The sequence below is a fragment of the Pagrus pagrus genome, assembly GCF_965226575.1.
Source record: "Pagrus pagrus genome assembly, chromosome: 3".
Taxonomy (NCBI): Eukaryota; Metazoa; Chordata; class Actinopteri; order Spariformes; family Sparidae; genus Pagrus; species Pagrus pagrus.
In genome coordinates this window covers 25,323,765-25,350,822 of record NC_140187.1, presented here as the reverse complement: position 1 = coordinate 25,350,822, position 27,058 = coordinate 25,323,765, and the positions used below count along the sequence as shown (strand labels likewise).

General features: G+C 42.3%; 1 protein-coding gene across 2 annotated transcripts in view; it reads left to right on the top strand.

Moving 5' to 3' along the window:
• The window catches only part of magi1b (membrane associated guanylate kinase, WW and PDZ domain containing 1b), a 140,416-nt gene that overhangs the window by 47,646 nt on the left and 65,712 nt on the right, over window positions 1-27,058 (top strand). For both annotated transcript variants that reach the window (XM_084348393.1, XM_084348392.1), the window contains exon 2: window positions 17,773-17,889. In XM_084348393.1, the coding sequence (XP_084204519.1) occupies window positions 17,773-17,889 (117 nt within the window). The remainder of the gene's footprint in view (window positions 1-17,772; window positions 17,890-27,058) is intronic.

Here is a 27,058-nt window from a genome sequence, read left to right as displayed (position 1 = left end):
CTCCGCTGATGTAAAAATGACATCTTTTTTTCCCCTCACCCATTTAACGGCCCACAATCCCTTGAGCCCCGAGCGCTCACCGCAACCAAACTCAGTGTGTCACTGTTACTGACGTTTAGTACATTTTCCTTTCCATCCCTCTGATCTCCTAAAAGATCCAGAGTCATGGTGTGGATCCAGCCTTCACAGCTCTCCAAGGGACTGTAGATAAAGCTAACGTGGAACGGCAGCGTGATAAAGCTCACAGGAGGAGGTCTTTTAAAGGGAAAAGATGAGTTTTGCTATGCAATTTTCATCTATTTTAACCACTTGTGGACCTATTTATAGTGCTCTAAGTGCATGCATTTTGGGCCAAATGTCATCTCTACCCATTGTGGCTAGCAGAGCTGATATAAAGACATATACAACTGACATCTGTTCAGCACTTTAATCGAAGGCATATACATTGGCATGCTTATAAAGTGTATACAAGTTTTGGTGGCTGTCTCTACTGAGGATTGAACCCACAGCATTGGTTCCTACACAGGACCAGTAGGTGTCAGCACAGTCAATCAATCAATGGCAAACAGGGTCATTTCTTATGTAACTCAGTAAAAAGGGAAAAATCCATCCCTAAATACTCTTCCATACTATTGATCCTACATGATCCAGTGTGGTCGGAGACTTGAGCGAGTGAATTTGAACCAAACACTAGACATCTACCAACTACCAGCTAAGTAAAGCCTGAGAAACGCTTGACATTGCGATTGACATCCACAGTCTCTATAAACTGTGTAGTTGCTTGGGTGGTCCTGTCCATTCAGTGGCTAAATGAGAGCTGATGGAGCCTGTGAATGTATGTGTGTGTGAGGAGGGCGTTCCTGTCCACTCAGCACATTCCCCCCCTGGGTGGTGGGGGCACATCTGTGGCACACTCCCTGCCCTGGCACCCTGCCAGGCCTCCATGCCTTCCTTCTTCCCCTCTCTCCGTTTTCCCTTCCTCTGTTTTTGCCCGTCCCTCTCTGCTCGCTCCTTATGCCACCCCCTTCTGACTTTTATCTTACTCTGTACGTCTCATGGGACATCATCAGGACTTTCTTGTCAGCCTTTTGAAAGCTCCATAATGAGTTATTAAAAGCTATACTTCCTTGAAAATGGTCTGCAGTCCAATTTTACTTTTAGATATTATTTTAGTTACAGTCATTTAGAAATATGCTAGTTCTTTTCTCTGTCTTGTTTGTTTTGGTCTAAAGGTGCAATATGTAAGAATTTGTGTTGTTTAATTCATACTCCAAACAAATGGGGCAGCATACACCAGAATAACCACTACAGTACCTACTGCAACCTGTATTCTCTTTATACTTCCATGACTGAAGCTGCCATTAGCGAGTTACCTCCATTAACCGTGCAGCTAGCTGGATCACCGGAGGAGTGTTGCTTTTTACACTTTGAGCGTACAAGCTTTGGACTGCAGACATAATGTAAAAAATAAATAAAAATAATTCATATTTCTTCGCATTCTGTTGATAATTGATTGATGATTGATAATTAACTAAAATTCTTACATATTGCCTCTTTAAAGACAGTTCTTGCTGCACATCAAAGACTCTCACATCTAAAATTAGGCCCATGTTTTCCTTCCTTTGCTTTGTCACTACATCGTTTCCCTCTGGCCTCTCGCCTGCTCTCCTGTCATGCCCACCTGCCTCCATCTACCTCCAACTGAGCTCTAATGCCTTTGAAACGTCCATTAACAGAGTTCTTCCAGCAATTGTGAGTCACAGAGGAAAATCTGTACTCAGGCTGGGTACTCATTAAACAGCTGAGACCTTGAGCTTCATGTCTTCCTGCACTCACCATTCACTGAATTACCCATTCAACAAAATTACAGAATGAACTTCTCCTTGATTACTAATGAATGCCTGACAAAAAAAGCAGCCTCATAGTGAAGCATCTTACTTTTTTCACATCTGCTCTTGACACAGCAGAAGTAAAAATTTACAACAATGAAGATTGTCCAGCAGATAAAACTATTTGGGTCTAAGTTGGTCAGTGAGGCTCACTGTGCCTCGTCTCAGTAAAGTGAAATGGCTGTGTGATGTCACTCAGGAACTGTGGTAAAGGTTGGTAGAGGGAGAAACAAATGGAGACAGACTTCAGACTTGACCTCCATTAACACTTGCAACTGCCACACACACAGCCACATAAATGCAGTCGTCTGTTTGCAGCGAGGAGGGGTTCTGTTGTCTTGAGATGGACAACATTTATTCACTGTGTGTTTATCTCTTTGTTCTGTTGAGTATTCATCGTCACTGTCAGAGATGGAGCTTGACTTCTTTGTGTCGGTGTCTGTGTGTGGGTTTGTCCATAAACACAAAACCAAGGGACAAATGCATAATGCAGATTTGTGACTAAAACTGCTTTTGCACAGAGGTGAAAATGTACACATCCATCCTTTTCATCAGATTTAATAGCGTGCACATGGTCTCATCATGAAATTGTATGCATGTGCATGAGCCTGATTTCCTGGTGTTTGAGTTCGGATGCATTTGCGCAGCAATGTTCAGGCACATGATCGTGCACACTGTGAGCTGCTGACAGTGATTACTGGCTGCCGGTTCCCAGCCAGCTGATCCCTTGTCTGTCTGTTCTTCTGTCTGTCTGTCTGTCTGTCTGTCTGTCTGGAGTGTAGTTCTGCCCTGCTTCACTCTCAGCCTCATCCTCGTCTTTGGCTGAAATTCTCCCATGGCTCAGTGGCACACTGCTCTGTGCTCCTTTCTGCTCTTAACTAGGCTGAGCGAGGCAAATATGTCCCAAAAATATATTGAACCAATCAACCTTTTATGTTAAAAATGGCAAGGTTTTGTAACTCTCGATGTGTCCCTGGCAGATCATTTGTTCCAGGATTCTTTGTGATTTTCTACAGGAGTTGTAGACTGTAGTAGCAAAAATGGTTTGAAAAATGTAAAGGAAATGCATATAATGTGTTTCATATTTCACTTTATAATTTTGATTCATCTATAGTAGGACAAATAGGAGGAAGACAAAAGACACAAAAACATGTATGAAAGTACTGAATGACGATGTTAAAATGACATGATTCCATTGAAATTGAATTAAATTACCATTTTTTTTCATGTACAAAACAAATGTGTAGCGGTGTATTTAACCCTGACACATAACCCTGAAATTAAAGCGCGAAATGAACTTTCATGGTTGCATGGTCTTAATGCTAAGCTAAGCTAAGCTAAGATAAACTAAGCTAAGTGTCTGTTGGCTGCAGTTTAATATTTACTTCACAGATATGAGGAATTGTTTCAATCTTCTTATCTAATCTTCTTAACGCTCGGCAAGGAACCGAATAGGTTTATTTCACAAAATGTTTAACTGTTTCTTTAAATGAAAATGCTGATTGTTCACATTTGAATGTGAATTATATCATGATCTTGTATTGGCCATCATTATCACACAGAAGAGGTATGTACTTGCTTCATATGATCTGTTGAGTAACGCTGCAAGCTTACAAGCTGTGACACTATTTGAAAGCAGAAGAGGGAGGTGTGTCTGTCCGTCAGTGTGTCGTCACCACGGTTTGGAAGTAAACCTCCGTGGCAGATTAAGGCTGTGAACTGGCAGCCTAGTCCTCGGACCTGGGCCCGCTCCAACCTGAGTCGTAAACAACCTGGAAAGTGTGTGTGTGTGTGTGTGTGTGTGTGTGTGTGTGTGTGTGTGTGTGTGTGTGTGTGTGTGTGTGTGTGTGTGTGTGTGTGTGTGTGTGTGTGGATTCTGTTGTATGGGTGTGTTCACTTGTAATGACTGTGTGAGAGCAAGCTGAGCAACCACGTCACACACTCACACACACAATTATCACCCTTTAACTCTCACACACAGCTCTCGTCATGGTTCACTGGGCTTCATCTCGCTCATCATGCTACGGTGGTAGGACACTGCTGATAGTCCATATTTAAACATGCATGTGCTTCTGTTGACACACGCAGACACACACAGCACATGGCATAATGCACGCATACAGCCTCACACGGACGTATGCACTTGCAAGGAATCTTCCATGTAGCCACTCAAGCTGTTTCTATCAAGTGTGTGTTGCAAGGTTTGTTTGCATGGCTTGTGGGTGACCGGGTGCATGCGACTGATTCTGTTGAGCTGTGGATGAAAGTGAGATACACTTCCTAATATGTGCACCATTCATACTTACCTGCCCCTGCTGGTTGTAAGATAGCGGTACAACTATATTACCCGGTATGTGTGCATGTGTTGGTGGGTGTGCGTGTGTGCTTGCCACCGTATCTGGCCTGGAGTCAGCTGTTAAGGGATGCAGCGCTGGATGAGCTTTGCCTGATGCTGACCCAGAAACGACTGTAGATGTAACCAGCAGTGACTGCTGCCCTATTAGCCCACAACCCCTGAAACACACACAGCTTTGAATGTGTGTGTCTGTATCTCTGTGTGTGCTCTTGTGTGGATGTTTTAGATTGATGTTTTCTTTTGTAATTGTTATTGCTAATGACCAGTGAGTAAAGTTCAGTCTGATTACACATGAGAATGACAAAGTTGGAAATGATACATACGCGTCTGCAATTTGTGTTTATTTTGTCCTGTCTTTGTATACATGTGCCTTCAAGTGTTTTCTTCCTTTCTATTTATGCTTGCTGTTTCTAAATTTAGACCCGTGAGCAGATGTGCGGTGTGTGCGAGCGTCCCTTTTGTGTGCATGTGTTGCCAAATGTATTCATCCGCATTAGTGCGTCGCTACGTGTATTTGTGCATTCACACAACATCTTGAGCGTGTCTTGAGTCAGCAGTGTGACAGGGTGACAGGGGCAGGAAAAGTGGGTCAGTCATGCTCTCTCCAGGCATGAGCGAGACAGACAGACAGATGGATGGATGGATGGGTGGATGATGGATGGATGGATGGATGGATGGATGCATGCATGGATGGATTGTACAACATGACTAGAGGTGGATGTTTGCAGCTCAATGGGTGTGGCTGAGGGAAGGAAAAGGGGATTTTAAGGATGGAAGAAGGGTTAAGTAAAGAATTACATAAGAAGCGAAGAGGCAAAGGAAAAGGATGAGAGAGGGAAAAGAGGAGCAGACTGAGAAAATGAGAGGACAGCAAATACTGGAACTGTAGTCAATTGTGTGGACATGAAGCCTGAAATCAGTGGTGAAAATGCACAGAAAGTCACTGGCATTTGCCACATTTTCAACCAGGGATGAATTTTCAAAGTAACCTAGAGCTGAAACATACTATATTAGTCGATATTACCTACGCTGTAGTTATAGTGTAGTACTAGGCACATATCTTACATCTCTATTTCTAGTATCACTTCTATTTCTAAATGTAAATACATTTATATAGTTGTCACATATTATAGTTTAATGCAGTTATTTACAGTTATTTATATCTCACTACTTGTATTGTATTTCTACTTACTCTTATTTCTTATTAAAATCTCTCTTTAGTGTGTTATTTCTATTCAAGGAGGAGCAACTGTAACGTAACACAGTTCAGGATCAATAAAGTATTAATTGATTAATCGATCAGCATACAACATTACAGTAACTTATGTATGACTAAATATTTGATAAATAACTAATAATTGATTTTTTGATTAATTGTTTATTGGAAGAAAGTTGCTGAACATTTCCTCATTCCAGCTGCTCAATTGTGAATATTTGCAGCTTTTTTGTTTTGTTTTATGCTCCAAAAAAAAAACAAATTTGAAGACATCACCTCAAAAAATATGTTATGTTATGTTAAAAAATATGTTGTTTCCCCAATTGTAAACACAAAAGTATTATATTTAGTCTCAGTTATGATATAGATGTTTTTATATAACATTTTCAAAACAATAATAACAATAATAACACTGATCAGTTGATACATTCTGTAGTAGATCAACTGAAAATGATTCACTTACAAGACTCAATATTCTGAAGCAAAAATACCAGTCACTAGTTTCAGCCTCAAAGTGTGGGAATTTACAGCTTTTTCTACATTATGTCATTTTAAATGAATAAATAAATAGTCTCACACACGGGCATCAGCAAATTTCACCAGTTATCAACATACACACACTCACAGAGACGCCTTACTGCTGTCCCTCACACTTAATGATCCTGAGTGACATCTGCCCCCTGGTGGTAGACTTAATGAGCTTGCCCTGGTTAGTCATAAGAAATAACCGACTCTTCCCCATGTGGCCAATTAGAAGCCAGGAAAAGTGTGATGAAGACACAGAGTCCCAACAGCTGGTCGTTCAGTTGTAGACAGACAGGAGGAGCGTGCCTCGCTCCAGGTCTGTCTCGAATATGAACACACCTCCCACGTCGAACTCTGCTTCGGATTTGTCTTCCCTCTTTAATCTCTCATTCGTTCTTTATGGGCGTCTGTTTTTTGCTCTCTGTTCATACACCTCCTTGCCTCTTACATCTCCTCTGGCTTTAATTTCTCCACGTTTCCTCCTGTTGTTTATGTTATTCCTCCCTCCCTGGCCCTCTGCTGCCCTCCCTCCCTCCCTGGCTGTGACCGGTGGTTGGTCTGTCAGTACAGCGTTCACCCACTGTGGGCCTGGGGTGACTTAGCACACTGCCTCTGATTACACCCCAGCAGTTACTCATTTATCTTGCTGTGAAATGGAATAGGGGTGGGGAGAGGCCAAGAAGATATTATGGTAATACATCTCACCACTGTAAAGGCCTAATAAACTTGGGAATTTTTCTCTTAGTCATTTATTTGTAGCTTTGGTTTGCTGATGGTCTTCCCTTGACTTTTATTTCAGAGTGATGTCTTTGCTGTGGATTGCTTTGTTTGACTGCTTTACTTTAATGTGATATATTCTATAGTCTGTAGACAGACTTGTGTCTTTGTTGTTGTCTGTTATCTTGTCATATAAATGCGCTTCTTAATCACAGGAAAACTGTTTTTAATATGAGGATATACCATTTAGATTGATGCATCATGTGTACATGTGTTGTTTAAGGTGAACGTCCCCAACTTTATTCATCACAGGGAATGTTATACAACAGCAACAAAATAGTTGTAATGTACTAAATGTTGATGTCATCAGTGCTAGAAGTGGGCATTTAAGAGGCTTGATGTGTCTAATGAAAGACGCAGTTGAATTGCACTGTAAGAAGTGTAGGATTTAGCATTTTTGGATGCTGACCCATTCTAGAGACTAAAAGTCAGGATATGTCGGCCTCTGTTGTTCCGATTTTGACTTTATTTTTTCACATACAGTCTGTCTCTTACATGTCAAATGACTTTATGAAAGATACGTTGGTGGAATAGCCCTTTAGGATAACTTAAATATGTTGACATTATTGCATTTTGAATGTAATTAATTGGTCTGTACTATCATATTTCAAGGAAGGCAGCTTGTCCTCTTTGTTGCTTTATGAACTTATTGTTCCTGTTTTTTACAGTGAATTATACAGGACTAATAGTAATAAATCAAGTAAAGAATTCCTCTATTTTCTAAATGAATTTCATGCTTTAATCAAATCTAATTTAATCAAATACAGGAGGACTGCCTTGCTGCTTTTATTTATGGTAGACTTTCCTCTCAAGGCTGGCGTTTCTTTCTGCTGACACATGCCTCTTTGGTTGTGTTTGAACATGAGGAGCACTTTGCTAAATGACAGCTGAAGTGTGTGAAGTTTTAGGTTTGCAGTGTCCCAGGATCCCTTTATCAGTGTCGAGATGTCTCACCTGTACACACACTGAGGCCTTTTGCCGTCACATTTTCATCCTCCACTGTTCTGTTGATCACTCCCTCACTCATTCTGTCTGTCTTTATTCTCTCATACTGATGTTTTTCCGTGTTAAAGTGCTGATCTGTCCTCTAAGCCGGGGGGACCTGTTTTAAATCTGCGAGCCAATCAGCTGGCCTGTCACAGGAGACTAATGCTCCTGTTGGTCTTGAAATGCCGCCTGTCAATGAGGAGAGACCATGATGGAGAGATCATTACCTCCAAAATGCTTCTGTCCCACTGGCTTATGCATCAGTCTGTCAATAATCACATCATTAGCTGGGCAAATCTCGGCCTCAGAGAAAGTTTGCATCAAGGAGGCCTCTCATTGAGTGGTTCGTGTTAATGACTAACACCTTTGGACATAATAGGGTTAAAATCTCCTGTAATCCTTATTGAGTGTAAATGCAAAAACATCCTGTGTGTCTGTGGAAGATGGATCGTCTCATTCACAAGCCTCTTTGAAGGCAGCGTCAGTCGTAGAGGCTTATACTGTAAGCACAACTTAGTCTTGTGTTAGCACCCACATGAATTATTATGCAGGCGCCGTATTATTGTGTATAGCATCGGAGTCCTTGGACAGCAGATGCTGATGTTTGTCAAATTAGACAGGCGATCGTGTTGTGTAAATAATGTACCGCACTCCAAGAAAAATACACGCAAGTCCTCAAATCTATTGGACGTATGGGACACATGCATAGGGTCAGAGCCATATAAAGTCACATGTATACCTTCCTCTCAATTCACTATCACATTGCAGCGGGGAAATTGACGCCTCTACTGCAGCCCTTTTGCTGCTCTCCGTGCTGAAACGAATCCTCTGAGGATTTCTTTCCCCTGCGTGGAGGACAACGATCAATGAAAGCAATCTGGAACATAGTAAACAGGCGAGCAGCTCCAGGACACTCCACCATATTATAGAAAGGATTGAAAACGTGTCAGAGATTTAACCCCAACCCGCCTCGGAGCTGGTGTTTTTCTATCTCGACTCAACCAGGAGCAGATGTCAAAGGATAAGAACCAGGTTTTTTATTGTTCCATAGCTGTACTGACAAGACTGCACCTGGTTTCTTCCCGTGTTTCTTCTCTCTGTGGGTGTGCACAGCTGAAGCAATTTCTTTAACAATCTCCCAGAAAGCTCCATTTCATATTCCTGTTTATGATATGATCATAATAGGTATGGTTCATGATAGGCCTTGAATGTTTATTTGCTATATTGGGGGAAGCAACATGGCTGCTTACAATAGATTTCCTCTGAGAAAACAGAAGGTTTTTGGCTCAGGCTCGTTATAAAGCCACATTCAGTATTTCAGTGCCTGAGTGCGTTTCCTCCTCAATTTAGAGCGTCTTCACCTCATACAAACATTGATTGGAAAGCTGCTTGTCCCTGCCACAAGGGATTTTGAAAGAAGTATACTGCAGTCACTAACATATACTGTGTACGTTACTGCATGACAGACAATATTGGTGTATATGAAGCCACTAGAAATCCTCATACATATGCAAAAGCAAAGATACCATCATAAACCAGGATGCTGGAGAATCCATTGACTCAAACACAAATCTTACAGATTATGATGCAATAGATCTCCTGAAATATACTCTATTGATATAAACTACAAATAGGAACTGGACTTCAGGAGGCTTTTAGCTTCCTTCCACTCCTGCATAAACTGTTGTTTTCTTTGGATCCAAGCTAACAGCATTCACTTTTGCTGAGATTTGTTTTTCTTGTGTCAGCATATGTCCACTTACACAAATGACACTGAACCGCTAAACAGGTTTATTAACAAATTTATCTAAAATGCAGGCACCAACTACTTTATTTTGGCTGTTTTGGGTATCTCATCTTGCTTTGAAAGTCATGAACTGCTGATATCCTGACCTTTTTTCAGGATTTCAAGCTAATATGACCTGCCTAGGTAGCACCATGTGGTAATTCTTATAGCTTTATGTAACATTTCAGTTAATATATTAATTTTTCCCTCAGTATTCTGAATTTGGCATGTGTGCATACATGTCTCTAAATACAATGCAGTACTTTGCACTGAGAAGCACATTTGTACTAAACAAACTCGTGTATGTCTTTCCTTTGTTGTTGTAATACCCTGTTAGTCCAGGCGGGGGCAGCAGACTATGCCTGGCTGCCACCGTCACCTCCTTCACCACAGTCTGTACTCATCTGGCAGCTGTTGCTATGGATACAGAGCCCGGCCATTGCTGTGTTGCAAGCCCCATCAAATAGAGGAACATAGGGGGTAGTGTTGAGCTCAGAGACAGGGATGTTCACACAGACTCAAACATACACACTGGCCTGCTCTGTGAATGTAAAACATTGGTCTTCTCCACATCTCTGCAGTCTGGTTTGGGACTTAACCAAAGCGCGGCTGATTATAGTGCTGTTTTGTCAAGTGCCTTACTTAAGAGCTTGAAAGGAAAGGTATTGTTGCCACCTGCATTTCTCTAGAATCACTTTCAGCTGGCTGCAGTGTGGATCAGTCATCATGCATCAACTTTTCTGGTGTTGATAGATCATACTACGGTGGTTCGGTTGCCAGTAATCACCTGGACCTGCACTTAACAAGCAGGAGAGAGAATCAGATCCCTAATCTGGTCAAGGGTCAGACTGAGCTTTCTTTGACCTCTCTACATGCCTCCTAATCATCATGACATATGGTTAAGCTCTGATCAGTGGTGATGATAATGTTAACTGTAGATAGCTGCTGCTGGTTGAATCAATTAAATGGTGATTAGCCCTGATTAACTGATTAATTAGAGCCATGGAAAGGCTGCTCACTTAAGAGTTGATTACTTAAGACATGACTTTGGACAGCATGTGTATGTGTCACAGCTAAATTTAGCTCGTAGTAGGTCAGGTTTGAATGGCACAGATCCACTTGACTTTAAAGCCCACTTCTTTACGGTGTCCCACTTTGCAGAAACTAAATTTAACAATAAACAGCCCACTGAACGATGGCTTTATTTCTAATCATAGCCTCTGCCTGGCAACATGTCCCTTGATATTAAAAAGACAATTGAAGAGAGCAGGGGAAAAAATGATTTGTTACCTTGTATGCCAGACTGTTTGTGTATTCTACATCGATACAACACTCAGTGCCCAGCCAAACATGGTGGCGCTGCCAAATCTGACTTGGCTAAGTGTAAAACAGGCTGGCACCATGGCATATGACTGTGTTTTCTGCTTTGTCACTTAGACTGGTGCTTTGTGTTGAGGGGGTTAGTGTGTCTACTATTGCCCAGTGTGCTGATTGATATAAAAACAATTCTTAGATGCCTCTGCATAAAGACCTTTTTAAATATTGTTATTTATTTCTGGGCTGACCATGCAGTTCATGCAGATTATTACCAATGGTTTCTGACAACACTGAATGTGCAGGCTTTCTTTTGGCTGTCTCAAATATAGCTAAAGAATATTGGTGGCAATCTTTCGTAACCTTATGATTTGATTCCGAATTTGAGGGCTACGATGTGATTATAAAATGCTTATAAATGCATCATGATGCATCAAAAATTATTTATTTTTTCTCTTTTTTTTAACTGGCAGATTTCTGACCTTCTCAGATTTGCACTTACCTTCCACCCCAACTAAACAACACTCAGAGTTCTCAGCCATGCTAGCGGCTCTACGAGGCTTTACGTCTGCACACCGGTGCTATGAGCTAAATGCTAATGTTATACTAAAATCCTCACAGTGCCAATGCTGGCATGCCGACGTTTAACAGGTATAGTGTTTACTCTGTTTACATCTTAGTTTTGTGTGTTAGCATGCTACCACTCAACACTAAGTGCAGCTGCGCCTGATGAGAACGTCAGGTAATTGGTCGTCAACCAAAGTATTGGACAAATACAAATTTTGACCTGTGATGGAGCTAATTAAAATGTGAAGGAAGTGAAGGAAGTTTGCACAGTTCATCCTGAGGGGGAGTGTCTGGACAAGATAGTTCTAGAGACATTTTACCAAAACCTCAAATGTCAACCTTGTGGTTTACATTTGAGGCTCTCATGCAAGATTGAAAATCAGGGGGAGGTCAGGTGATGACCAAAGTCATTGGGATATGTCCTCTGGGAAACATAAATGTCTGTGCCAAAAAATAAAACTTTGTTTCAATCTGTCCAGTAGATATTTTACTGGATAAGTGAAAACCTTCACCTGCTGTTGGCACTAGAGGAAAAATTGGCTGATCTTTGAAATCATCAGGATGCATTCTTTGGGCACCATGAATATCTAGATACAAAATTTGATATAGTAGTAGAGATATTTCACCAAACCAAAAATGTCAACCTTATGGTGGCATTCGAGAAAAGATGGGGGATCAACAAAGTTGTTAGTTTTCATCCTAGGTAGCAGATAGAGGATGGACCCGCTGATCAAATAATGCCATCCCTCAAGCCCTCACGGTGTTTGTCGTAATTATAGTACTCTAAACTGAACTGACATTTCTATCCTGTGTGCACAAGTGAAAAACTATTTTAGTCTGTGAGTTCTGAACAGTAATTTGAGGAAAATGCAGAATGTCGTTCTCATGTGAATGTTCCTATAGAATTGCACATACAGCTTATAAAACTTCCATTACAGGGCTTCCTCCAGTAAAAGTAATCAAGTGTCAGTAAGTTTGGATTTTGGCCTGAGCCCAGGTCTTGAATCAACAACCTCAGCTACTTCTCAGTACACACAAGTTAGATTAATTTCAGGAACAGCAGTCGGGTCATACAAAGAAATCTATGTACTATAAATGTAGCTGTAGGTTTTCTATATCAAGCTAGTTACCACGGCCCTCCACTATGTAATGACACTGCTCATCTGGAGCGTGAAGGGCCCGTACAGCTCCGTGACTCCTGCCATTTCCAAATCAGCAGAAATCGGTCAAACCTTTCCTTTCCCACTATGAGCAGGAAGATCAAGTTTCTGTGAAGTTTGGTTTTTCCATGCTGTGAATACAGATGTCAACTGCCAGCGGAGGGTCTGGCTGGTGCCATGTCTGGCGCTGCATGTCTGAGCAAAGCCTTGGCTGGCTGATCAGAGCTGAGGGGTGCAGGGGTGGGCTCAATGGGAGATGCCTGGAAAGTAGTGAAGCTTTTCGCATTTCAGCTGTGTCTAAAACTCTTTTGATGTTTTGTCTGGCTTACTCTGGTGTTCTCTTTCTGTGCGACAGACCCTGCCTCTCTTTGCCTCGCTCTCCTGCATGAACCACTGCTCCCCCACTTCCCTTCTGTCATGGATTGCGTGTCTCCTTCTCAAAATCGCGCTTGTTTTAGAGGGCTTATGGAAAATCTATAACAGGTGGGCTGTGTTTGAAGGATATGTCTTTTCTAATTATCTGTTGCAAAGGGATTTTGGTGGGTGGTTGCTGGGCCAAATGTTCTCCCAACCCAGTCCTGCCGCCTGACTGCTCTTTGTTGCCTGTGAGTCGAATTTAATTCAGATAACTAATCAATTAAACAATACACTACAAACCAGGTCCGGCACAAGGAGTTTAGACATCAGTTTTGCATCAAAAATGTACTTTTTGATTCAGCTACCATGATGAATTGATAAGGTGTCAGCTATTAAATTGATCGGCAATTATTTTGATAATCAGTTAATCAATTTGAGCAATTTTTAATAAAAAGAAAAAGTCAAAATTCTCTGATTCCAGCTGCTTAAATGTAAATATATTTTTGGTATTTTTACCCCTTTATGACAGTAAACTGAATATCTTTGGGTTGTGGACAAAACAAGACATTTGAGGACGTCATCTCGGGCTTTTGGAAACACTGATAGAGATTTTTCACCATTTTCTGATTTTTTTTTTATTGATCAAACAACTCATCGATTTATCAAGAAAAGAATCGTTAGATTAAACGACAGTTAACCCTAATTGTTAGTTCTTGATATTTAAATAATGTCGATACCGGCAAAAGAGACCATGGTGAGGCATCAGAATCGAAAGCGATAAGAACAATCTTTGGTTGGTCTGCCTTAGTTAGTTCAGTATCAAGCCTTCAGGATCAGTACCGTGCCATTTGTTGACCATCGGGGCTAGCATTGCCTTTTCATCACAGTTAACCTTGCGAGGCACCGCAGTAGCAGTTAATGGGCTTATGGTGTTAACATACTTGGCGCCGGTTTGATTGAGCTGACTAGCTGCCTTAAAGGCTTAAATTGAGGTGAGATGTGATCTTCTTGACCTTCCCGCTCATAAGATGGGTGACAGATTGCTGGTGAGGTATCCACAGAATATCAATCTCTAACAAACTCACTGTATTTGCACTACAGTTGGACCGCCCTAGACCCACTTTGGAGCCAACAAAAAGACTGAAATCCACACGTTGTGGGTGCACTAAAGGAGGGTGGTTTTAAAGTAGTCAGCTGTTATTTTAAGTAATGGACAGGAAAGAGAAAAGAGAAAGGAAATGTGGTGGAAAGGTATTCAACCTCAGACCAGAAACAGCATATTATGTTGGGTAGCGGCAAAGTGAGTTTGAGTTGACTCCCAGACCCCGTGCATACTTTGGTCCCAGCTAACACCTCGGCACCAGCCAATGAAAAGATAGTGGTCAGTTATCTTCCACTCCTTTCGAGGGCATTGAGGACATTGTTCAAGGTAATGTCCTGCATGAACATGGCTAAATACTTAAACTGTCTGTTATGGGTGATCAAAAGTCATAAAGGTTTAAGTAATCCACAATCTGTCACACTGTCTGAACAGCTTCCTACTATGTTTGAGTCAGTAATCTTTTTAAAGTCAGGCAATGGTGCCAATCTGGTCCATGTCAGTACTGGACATCAAAACACTCCTGGTATTAAAAACAATATATTCACACTAGGTGCTGATCAGTAGAGAAGTTGATCTTCCATGTCAGCACCTGCAAAGTGCCCAAAAACAGTAGGAAAGATAGTGCTATCTACTGTATCAACACAAAGTGATGATGTTCCTCTCGTTCATCCCTCAGGGCCTCTTCATTCACACTGTCACTGTAGGATTTCTGCTCATTTTCATTAAAACACTGTTTTTCATCAAGATAAGCTGACACAAAGAGAAAATGAGGGGAGGACAGATTCTACGTAACTGGATTAAAGCTTATGCAACAGCTCCTTGAGGTGCTGTTGCTTGTACGTCAGCTCCTCCTCCTCCTCCTTCTTCCTCTTCCTCCTCCTTCTTCCTCCTTCTTCCTCTTCCTCCTCCTCCTCCTCCTCCTCCTCATCCTTCTCCTTCTTCCTTCTCCTCCTCCTCTTCATCCTCCTCCTCCCCCTATTCTTCTTCTTCTTCCTCCTCTTCATGTCTTCCTATTCTTCTTCTTCTTCTTCCTCTTCCTCCTCTTCCTCCTATTCTTCTTCACCTCACTAATCTCTGTCATGACTTACAATAATCAGTCAGCTAACTTTGCTTTTTTTCAAACATTTCACAGGGTGATGTTTGGCTCAAGGGCCAGACTGGATCCAATAGCTTTTCATTGTGGACCTTGATTCCATTTTCTTTAATACTACTTGCCCTTAAGCCATCAAAAGTTTGATTAACAAAAGTAGAGAAAGATCAAAATGAATGGTGCTTTTTAGACAGGGTTTTTAAAAATCTTTATAAAAGCTTCAACTCTAGGCTTTCAGTGTGTACAGACACCGAGGGTGTGGGTTTGAAAGGCAAGGGCACTTGGGTAAGGAGGGTCTAACAAAACCTGATGCTGTGAGTGGGTATTGTAGGATCCAGCTTTTTTGAAGTTTGACACATACTAGAGTGTAAATGAATCAAGGTTTTGACCTCTGCTTTACCAGTTTTGACTTTTCTTTTTTAAAACCAGTCTCTTGCAAGTATCCCTACTTTATGGAGTGTGTATCCCTTCAACGTTACCAGGAAAAATGTGAGCAAGGAGACACTGTCGTGACCATAGAAGATGTGAACTTAATAGATACCCTGCAGGGAAACACGATGAACAGATGTTTGAAGTACATCCCAGGTTTGTGCTCTCATCTCTTCTTTTAAAGCCCCAATGGTAGGACTTTAGGAGGTTTGGCATGTTACATACAACCCTGATTACCAAAAAGTTGAGACGCAGTGTAAAACATACAAATAATCTGTGTAACCAACAAGAGATTTACAAAGTAGTAGTAATATGTGATTATGTGATATAATTATCACATTTTGTTTTATTCACGTTGTACGCAGCATCCCAACATATTTGAAATTAGGGTTGTATTTCCAACGCAAATCTCATGGTCACATGGTGCCACTGCCTGTTGGGGTCCCATTGCTCTCCAGTAATTGGTGTGTACACGGGCACGTCAGGGTGTGTATTAGGCTGTCCTGGCCTGAATGTTGTGACCTGTTGTGAGGATTACTACACAGTGATATGTCTGGGTGGGACGGGGCCAAGAGCAGAGTTTCTTCCCAGGAGGAGCTTAGACAGTGGGGTGAAGACTGAACCTTTCCTCCCAGACTGTTTACCAAACAGCCACATTGTCTATTAGCTGTGACACCAATTATGGTTAATCAAGTGTGTCACTCATTACTTCAATGAATTATGATTGTAGACATGAGCTTGAATTCACTAAAGCTGTCATGAGTCATAAGAAGTACAATATGTTGAAAGTGTAATAAAACACAATTTGCTTTCTAACAATAAAATACAGTGTAAGACACAGTTTCCAAGTCTGGAAAATGTGATTGTAAAAACACATTTTATTTGAGAGCTTTGCTTTCAAAAATTCTGTTCATTCCTAATTTTTAGTGTGTACAAAAACATCAGAGCATATAAAATTGTCTTAGAGAATTGACATATTAAGACAATACTGTTGAAAGCACAGCAGTAAATGTTTTGTGAAGACGGGTTTCTACCAGGGTTGTATATTGACATTTTAATTGCAGTGCGAGCCTGACAGCATCTAAAACAGACTCAACTTGACAATCTGATAAGCAGCAATGTGACCGTAATTACATTTTGCACCCCCTCCACTTTTGTTAGTTACGTTGATGTGAATGACAGACAAAATCTTGGTTCAAATTAAAGTAAAAAGCAGTCGTATCATGTCCGTGGGATGTGCGTGTTGTGCTACGGTTTGTATTTTGATCGTATGAACCTACAATCATTCTGCCAACCAGTGCAGAATGCTCCTCTGTACTATGCTAACAATCTCAATCATCTTATTAAACACACACGCACACACACAGACGCACACACATACACACAGTTTCCATGGAAACAGGATCCAGGGCCTTTTATGACTGGTTGTTTGCCCAAGACAACTAAAAATGGTCTCAGCAGCCATGCAAAGATGGGAGATAAATCATTTGGATAATAAATAACGGGACATGTACTAATAAAGAACGTGATAAGATGTTTGTTGTTGCCTGAAGCAGCATTGTTATTGAGGTTAGATCAAGACGTTGTCATATTCATCAGGCAGATTCTCTCACTTGTCCATTTGTGTGACATCATGCATCTCCGCTCTGTTTTTTCTGTTATGTTGTCATACTGTTTGTGCTGTGTTTGCACACATCGCTCTGCCTGTAATGTGGACTCTCGCTGTAATGGCCACACACAGACACTCATTCGGAATCAAGCACACACACACACACACACACACACACACACACACACACACACATACGGACACTTTCCAGCCGTGCTGCCCTTCAGTAGCCTAATGTGTGTCTGAGGTCCAGATGGCGTGGCGGTGGGAGGGCTGATTCACAGCGTTAGCCGTAGTGCTAGCAGTCTTAGTTTTGGCTAACCCCGGCTGGTTGGAGAGGGAGAGCCTGCAGCCAGCTACCCCTCCGAGCGACAATGGCAAGTGTACAATTCACGGCTATGCCACACAGCATCTAGCTCTGCTGCTGTTGCAGGATAAACTTGTGTGTTTCTTGCTGTGGGAGCCAAACCGTGTGGTCGTTTGACACTTCACTGTGATTTATAACAGTGTCACTGTAACTCTTGCAAAGTGCTTATGTCTGCTTGCCTTATTTTTAGTTGTTTTGATGCCGTTCCCACATGTTTTCCTGTTTGTGTCCACAATGGCAGGAAGCAAGCTGAACAAGGACCTGAAGCATTATCTGAGCCAGCGCTTCCAGAAATCCTCGCCTGACCACGAGCTGCAGCAGACCATCCGAGACAACCTTTACCGTCACGCCGTGCCTTGTGAGTCCATGACCGTCTCACACCTCACTCTGTTGTTCTTTTATCTCACGCTCTCTGTGTCCTGGCCTTTATATGAACCATTCTGATAATATTCTGACTTTAAACTGCGTTTGTTGAGTTCCCACAGGACATCATCTTGTAAACATCCTCATGAAAAACAAAGAACCCTTTAGATCAGTGTGAACCATTGTCTTAGCTCCAGGCATGACCACTTCTAGATCCATGTGATGATAAAGTACAGCATCCTCACGCAGACACTTTGGATGGTTATCTAATTAAGGCCGATTATTTCAGTCTAATCCAAGAAGGGTTCCTCTTGCCTTTTGACCAAGACTGGCTGTGCAGTTAGCCAGGCCAAGTACTTCATATCCTCTTTGCAAACAACCCTAATGTTCTTGGGTGATCGTTTTGATCACCCTTCATCCCTCTTCATCCCAAAATGGACTTTTGCCTTGCCTCCCAAGCTCATAACAACAAGTTTGGTTCATACAAAGTCACCCACCCTCCATCTATCCAATCAGCATGGTGTTTGCTTTACTAATATTGTCTGATCAGTTGGAGGGAAAGTCTGGTGTCTCCACAGTGGATAGACTAGTAGTATCTCATGTCCATGGGATCAATAGCACCAGTAATTATAGACGCTGTGGCTTCATCCAAGTCTCTCGCCCTCGATCACTAACCAGTATCCTCTGCCAGAGCTGGCTGTGCAATCCAGGAAATACAGGCTTGTGTCTTTTGACTGTTTTTCTCCCGAGTGTCGCAAAGATCCAAAGACCCCCTTTTTTTTTTTTTTTGCTGCTGCATATTTCTCTTATAGCTGCTGCACAAAGGTTGAAGTAGATATTTGAAGTGTTTTATTCTTCTCTGCTATGAAAAGCATCCCTCAAAGATGTTGTTGTTGCTAAGGATGCTACATTGTAGTGTTAACACCATAATAGTAGAGTGATAGATGTGATAACTGTGCAACTCTGTAAATGGGGGGTGTTAAACAGAAAGATGGTTAGACTGATGAATCATGCTGCATGGTGCCAATCTTGTTTTATCCCTGATTTGCATATAACACTGAAATCAGCAGCATGGACCAATCAGAGCAAAGCTCATCATTGCAATGATGCTGGAGTTGGAAATCCCTACTGGCTTTTGACACAGTATGCCTCACTTGTAAAGATGGAGAAAGGGGAAGAGAGAAGACGAATTGATAAAGGGTGCAACTGCTGCCTGCGCTGATTGTGTGTAGCTCCATGCATCATCTTTATCTCTACTTCCTTTACTGAATACAATCATCACTTTATAATTTATACAACAAACATATATTTCAAATACCAAAATTAAATGTACTGAATGCAAAAAATTACCTTTTTCTAGGTTATTACTTTTCACTTTCTCCTTCACCATATATTTTTTTAAGCTTGAGCTGTTTTGCAGTTAATTTCGGACCTGAAAGGACGCGCCTCTCATTTCCCCAAACCTGTGCCTTTCCCATAACGGTTCTCATCCGTTGGCTTTCCAATTAGTTTATTCACAGCCCTCTCACGCAAATTACTATCCGTATTCAGGAGGCGTTTAAGGGACTTTATCTGCATTACCTCCACTACCATATGTCAGCCAGACACTGGTGGAGGGTGGGGGTCTGGCCATAATGGCCATTTTAATCACAGAGTGGTCTATGGCACACTAGTAAAAATCCTTGTGTTGTTAGGAGTAAACAAAGCATGAAGGTGTTCCCCAGGCCATATGTTTTATAGGACTGTAAAGGTTTTGTTGTCATGCACTTAGGAAGGTGACATAAACACAACATTTACAAATACTTTGCAGCAGCTTAATTTTTTTCTGCGTATTATGGTGGGGCATGTTACACAGTCCATGAATAAGTACTCCCTTATGCCCTTCACACTCACAGAATAATAAAGGAAAGCATATTTACATTTATGTAGTGATAGTGCTAGTTTCAGTGAGATGGCTTTGCTGTGACTGCTTTGGCCTGTGATTGTGAGAGGGCAGTGTGTGTCCATGTTGACGTATGTCCAAAGGGTGTTCAAAGTGCTGCCCATGTGCATGTGTAGGTGTGATTAATGCACAGTGAGCAGGTGGAGAAACAGATGGAGAAGTGTGGCTGTGGATGTTGGGTCTTTTCCTGCCTCTAAATCAGACAAAATGGTAACTCTGCTCAACCTGCCTTTCCATACATGTATGTGACTCCATCTAGTGCACAATGTTATGACCAATTATTTTTTTAATAAAGGTAACACCTGCACACTTACTTCAACCCACAAGTTGAATTAAAACAACATTTCAATCCCACTTGGATTTTCTTGGATAGCCACAGTCACGGATATAATTGTTGAGTTTCACTTAATGAGTTAATTGAATTAATATGCCAGTAATCTAACCATCTGTACGGCGCAGTAAAGAAAGACAAAGAAGCTTTCATGTTTACAGAGATTTTCCACTTTTTTTATGGCCAATTCCCCGAGCACTACCACTCATTGTTTCTGTAACTCACCATGGCCTGGGCATGGTGTCACTGATTCTCTGAATCGCAGGATCATGTTACTTTTCACCCAATAGCAAGGAGTTCCACTCATACTTATGGCGGTACCTATATTCCAACCCCCTATACACTGGGGTGCTAAAAAATAACCAATGAGGGAAATAATGAGGACATGATCCCCCACTGGCTTCCCACCTTTCAAACTGGGAACAGTAGACGGCTTGATGGAGGCCAGTGACAATGTTAGAATTGTAACTTTTTTTTAATCTTTTCACTTGAGTCTGTCTTTTCAACTCAACGGCGACTGCTTGAGCCCCGCTTGAAGGGATACCAATAGTTAATATATAATAATAATAATAATTGACTCCAGAATGAATGCCAATTGTACCCTGTGCCACTGAAGACAAAAGCCAGATATTGGTGGATGTTAGTGGATTTTTTTGTCCAGTGTGAAAGGGGTATTAGACTGCCATGCTGTATACACCACAGCAGGGGCTGAGTTTTAACATGCATCACCAGCGCATGTCACCAATCCAGCGTGTCAGCAAAACGAACACTGAGCCATGATATTCTCAGCGAGAAATGAGTTGAGAGTCGTCTGTTAACAGGTGAAGTTATAAGTAATCCCTGAACTTTAAAACAGGCTTACCTCTGGCTAGTTTTGAAATAATGCAATAACATTTTAACCTTTGTAATTAATGCAACACTTGGACTTTTGGGGGCCACTTTGAATTCTGTTCAGTCCTGACAAAACTTTTGAGGCTCTCTTTGAGTTTTGATGATCACCTTATGCAGACTGCAATAAGAATAGTTAATCTGAGATGGTTAGGGGAAAAAGTAGCTTACATAAACCACGAAAAGACAGTCAGTGAAATTACTAACGTAATATGAAACTACATTTGAGATTCAGTACACATAAGGTATTTCTTTTAAGGTGTACAAGTTTCATGAAGTTAGTTGCAAACATAAACGAGTCCCTTCTTACATCTCTAAAAAGTCAGTTGTTCTCATAACCCTGTTAAAATATGAAGCACAGCACTCCCACCCTCCCCCATCTGCTCAGGCGTCCGTCGGCTTCCCTTGTGGTCACCCCATCCGCGCGTTCAGCATTCCCAGTCTCCCATTAGCCCCACCAACCCTCCACCCCCTCTCCCCTACTCTCATTCCTGACCCCCCCAACTCATGACACCGCTGCCTCTGGTCCTCTCGCTGCTGCTGCTGCTGCTGCTCCCTTTCTCCCTCTGTATCGCTCATCCTCTGTCTCATTCTGCCTGCCAGTTGATCGGAGCAGCAGCAAGAGGACGAGACGATTACTCTGTTTGGTTCACACCTGATTTTACAGCTCAGCATTCTGTGTCTACGAGCATTGAAAAGGGATCCCTGGTCTCTCCTGCATCTAGGCAAGTAGCAGTATTGTCTGCCGTGGCTGTTGTGATGCTGATGACTTGGTGTGCGCTTCCCAAATGAGTGAGGTTTGCAGAGGCTAGTGTTCACGTGCGCGTGTGATGAATTGCGGGGCTAGCAGCACAGACGATTGGACGACCCGTATATAGGCTAAGAGGGCGGCTCGGAGGGAGGTGGGGGCTGAAGCCGCGGGGATGGAGATGGGGGTGGGGTGGAGTTTGGGTGTGGGAGGGGGGGAAGAAGGGGGGGATGGGCAGAGAGGAGAGAGGGAGGGAATAGAGAGATGCAAAAACATTCTCACACACTCAAATCAATGCAAGCCCTAGCTAGCCAGTCACGCTAACACAAACATATGACTTGTGGTTGTATGGGACTGGCTGGTTTGGTCATCTCTTGCCTCTGTGTGTGCCTACAGTGTGAAGCAGCCTCTCCGGTGTTGGTTTGGTGACGTTACAGATTGCACTCACAGATGCAATCGCTTTGTGTCACCTGAACAAAAGAAATTCTCTCACTCAATGTGCCGTTCCTAAACAGCAGAAGGTGGTAAAAGAAAGCCCAAGAAAGATTTAGAAGTGAAAATCACGCTTTGTTGACATGTATCTCACAAGACGAGGATGTGTGTCAGTCAGATAATCTGTGTGTGTCTACTGTTCGACGTGCATTACACGAGGGATGTTGTTTTCTGTCAAGGCTAGGTAAGCACATTTGGACATGTCTCTGCAATGACACGTCTTTCCCGTTAAACCAGTTTGTTGAATTACACTGGATCGCAAAGCCATGTTTGCTTTGCCCTGCATTTGACTTCAACCTACAGGTGATGTGATGGCCACAGTTGGATACAACTTCTGTATTTAAACAGATCATCCGGACTTTGGAATAGTTAATAGTAAACTGAGATCTCTGTTGACCGCAGTGGACACAAAGGAGACGCTTTCAGTAAGGCATCTTTATTAACCTCTTGCTTGAGCTTTTGATACGGACTGGCATGGACTTGTTTAGCTTCACAGATGGTTTAGCATGTATTACTACCATACAATAATGTATTTAAGAAATGCACTTATCTTTTCTTTCTGAGAGCTAGCCAAGATGATTGATACTACTTCCATATTTGTCTGTTAATTTTATAGCTAGAGTCAGGAGCTGGTTAGCTTAGCACAGCAATAAAGACTGGAAAAAGGGTTGAAACCATGGATCTAACACTTGGCACATGAAGCCAAAAAAGCTTGACGTCTCTTGTATAAAATTACCTGGATCTTCCGCGTTGTGGGGCCAAAGTAGTGTGCGCACTACAGCCTTCTGCCGACCGAGCCTGCAATCTTCCGGTTTAGCGGCTGGCTACCTTGAATAGGGATAAAATGATTTAATCGTGCGGCTTTCCACGTTTTGATAGTGAAATGACTCATTTTGCTACGCTTCCAATACACTTCTTTCAATGTAAGCTCATGGGACCCAGTGCATCACGTGACATTGTAATTAATCGGTTTGGTACAACAAAAGTTGGCTTCAAAGCTTGGCTCTCTTCCTGGAGTCTCAGTTGAAACAGACTCGCTAGCTTGGACCTGTACCTATGGGGCATGGCACAGTAACTTCCTGGAGTCTCCCCTTGTTGCCTGGCAACCTCACAGTGATGACCCGTTTCTAGGCACTTTTAGACAGCGGCAGGCTAGTAGCTGTTTCAAGAAGTAGTCGGACACATAGCCCCATGTAAAACCACAAAGAGATACTGAGCTTTAGCGCTGCTGTTTGGCAGATTTTGTTACCTTTGGACAGAGCCTGGCTAGCTGTTTTCCCGTCTTAATGCTATGCTAAGCTAACTAGCTGCTGGCTATAGTTTGATATTTACTGTACAGATGTGAGACATTGTGTCGGATCTTTTCATTTAACGCACTGCAAGAAAGTGAATAAGTGTATTTCCCATAATGTCAAAATAATACTTTAATGTTCAAATAGCAGTGGCTGCTGATCTAAAACGGATAAATGTTTTTGAAATGTTTCAAATCCCGATCATTTACGTAACAATCAGGACAGACTATGGGCGCAGCACAATACCAGTACCAGTTAGCTTATATTTGGAATGGGGGATCCCAGCATGCTGCAGGTAGATCAAAGGGATGTTGTGAAGGAAACAATAGGAGCTGAATTGATGCTGGTGGGGAAGTTTTTTTGTGTAGCTAACACCATTAACAGGATTCAAAGGAATGTTGTCAAAGAGAGTGAGTGATGGGTGGAGTCCCCCAGATTCATAGCCCCCTACTGCCCCACCCACACACACACACACACACACACACACACACACACACACACACACACACACACACTCTCGTGCACAATGTATTGTATGCACACTTAGTCACTGACACTGTTGCACACAAATGGAGGATGATAGACATATATGTAGTTTGGGCGAGTATGCCCTTACCTCAGTACAGGCTGTATAAGCAGTATTTTAGGGCTGCACACAATATGGGCAAGTTTGTAATTTTATAATGAGATACTGTAGTGCTGCAGAGATGTTCTGACCTACAAATGTTGTTCTCAGGATGTAAGAAAGCATGTTTGTTTGGTACAGATCCAACAAATGTCACATCATCATGATTTTAATGGTTTTTTCAGCGGAAAAACATAAAAACGTAATCGCAAACACAATATCTGTCAAAATAATCACAATAGGATTGTTTTTTGTACCATATCGTGCAGCCCTAGTGTATTATGTGGATGCTTATTTGTGCCTCACTATGTGGGCAAAAGTTCAGTTTAATTTGTTGAAATGGCAGCTCATACAGTGTTTCCTAGCCTGTTAAAGGAGTTTGCAGATAATGATGCCCTTTCAGTCTGACAATGACACAAAAAACTCTATGATCTCATTATTTTATTTATCACATTATTTCACCAGCCAAGAAACACACAATTTGGCAGTAGCAACACTAAAATACTGACAGTTTTCCTGAAATTGACAAAACTAACAAGTGAAGGTAGAGAACAAGATGTCTCACTAATATGTTGTCCCCCATTCACAAGAATAAGAGTAGACACCATATCAGAAACACCAAAATGATCCTGAAGGTGGATCAACACCTAAAACAGTCGAAAAGAGTTTCAGCTCAAACTGAACAGTGTAACTTTCATTAATGTAGGATTTATTGTGGATTATCATCATGCTGCGCTGCACTGCTAATATAGCTCTTAGGCAACACCTGTTTCTGTGTTTGGATGCACGCTAATCTTTTTAGGGACTTGAACCCCTTTAACCCCTGACATGGCAGAAATTCAACAGAATGTTGCTGCTAAGAGTGACGAGCGCTGTGTCCCAAATCCCAACAATATTTTATACCGCTCTAGAGACAGTAATGAATGTGTTGTGCTGTTTTGTACTTATAGTAAATAATTTAGAAAAAGTGCTCCGGGGGCATGTCCATTAAAGTGTGTCTTTGAGAAGCTACTGCCAATGTAAGATTTGGAAAAATAACAAAGAAAACCAATTTAGTCAGAAAGATTTAACACCTCATTTTTATGTTTTCTTGGATGTTTCTGATGTTGTCTCACCAACGGCCACAATTAGTAACATTTTTTCCAGCTGTGAGTTACTGCTCTACTTTAAAGGCGTGTTGCTTTTGTGGAACAAAATTGTCCATCACCACCACACTCAAAAACCAAGAACATTTAGGATGCATACCAAAGTCGTCTTCACACTGTGAGTTTTCCTCTGGGAGCGCCTGCTTAGAATTAGTACAAAGTATGGATTTGGGACACGTTTAAGTGGCTATCTGATAGAGAATGGCACATCACATGACCTTTGACCGTCCTCCCTTTTACATTTTCTCACTGCTGTTCCCAACCCCCTCCTCTGACCAGAGAGCATAACAAATGAATGCTGCACATGCTGCGCTGCCCTTTTTTTTTTGTTAAACTTGTACATGCACAGATGTGTGCCAGTTGGTTAGTTTGACTCAGCATAATCAGTGTTAAAACATTTGATCTCCTTCTTTTGGGATTCTTCCATAGTTGGCTCATTCCCACTGAAATCCTGTTGGCTTTGCGTTACTTGCCCTTGTATACCCTTTATCTACAAGGGTTGTAACACCCTTTAATATTAAGTGATTTAGAAATTGTCTAAAGAGTCTTATAACGCAACTCTTATTCAAGTCCCTGTCTTCCTGCCCTGCTCTTGTCTTAGCTCCCAGCCTCAGGATTCTTCCCTCGACTCCTCTGTCCTCTTCACATGTTGGTCAAGGATGAGTTGTCTGGAACTTGTTAAACAGCCAGAGCATGTGTACGAGTTTGTGTATGCATAAGGACAGCGGTGTCTGGGGAAGAGAAAAAAGAAACGGAGGTGTGGAAAGGGGGAAAGAAATGCATGGGATCTGTGAGAACAAGAAAGAATAGGGGTGAACAACCAAGAGAAGGGGAGGGAGGTAGAGAGAGAGAGAGAGAGAGCGAGAGGGGGGAGGTGGGCGGGTGCATGTGGGTGCCTGCGAGACGGGAGACAGCGGGGCTCAGTCCGTGAGAGAGAGAGAGAGAGAATCCTAGCATTGGTGTGTGTGGGTATGAGACGGAGCGCATTATAAGCCAATGTGTGGATGCTGCTTAGCTTAGCTCCCATTAGCTTAGCATCACAAAGCCAAAGCTGGACAGAGGACAGACGCATGGGGAGGAGGAAGGGGAGGGTGGAAAGGAGAAGGAAATGTGAATCTGCACTGGTTTTTCTTCAGCTCATCCACACCTGATTGGAATTTTTTCCCCTCTCCTGTCGACGTGGTGTTGTTCTGTGGACTGTAGGAGAAGAAGCCCCCTCGCAGGCTCCCTAACTGAGGTATTTTGCCTTGTGTTTCATTTCGAGAAAAGGGCTGAGGGCTGCTGTGATTTAATGGTTGGGGGTTGGGGATGGAGAGGGATGGAGAGGCAGGCGGCGAGGATGGCTGTGCATCAGGCGGAAGGCATCAGGAGCCGAGCGAGGGAGACGGAGGCACATCGCTGGCAGTAATGGAGGCTGATGTGTTGTGGTCAAACGGAAGCTGTGTGTGTCTGTCTGAGTCTGTCTGTCTGTCTCAGGTATGCCTGTGTCTGTCTGTGTTTGTCTGTGCCCCGGTTTGATGCCTGTGCCTTGTGTGAGTGTGTGCAAAGTGTCACTTCCCCTGTGTGTATGTACAGTATGTGTGTTTCTGGTGGAAGCACTCCAGCTCTGCGATGACTGTATTAAGGCTATGTGATCTGTTGACATGCTTGATCATACTGGAAGCCATTACCTCCAGCAGCAAACTGCTGCCTGCCCGCCTG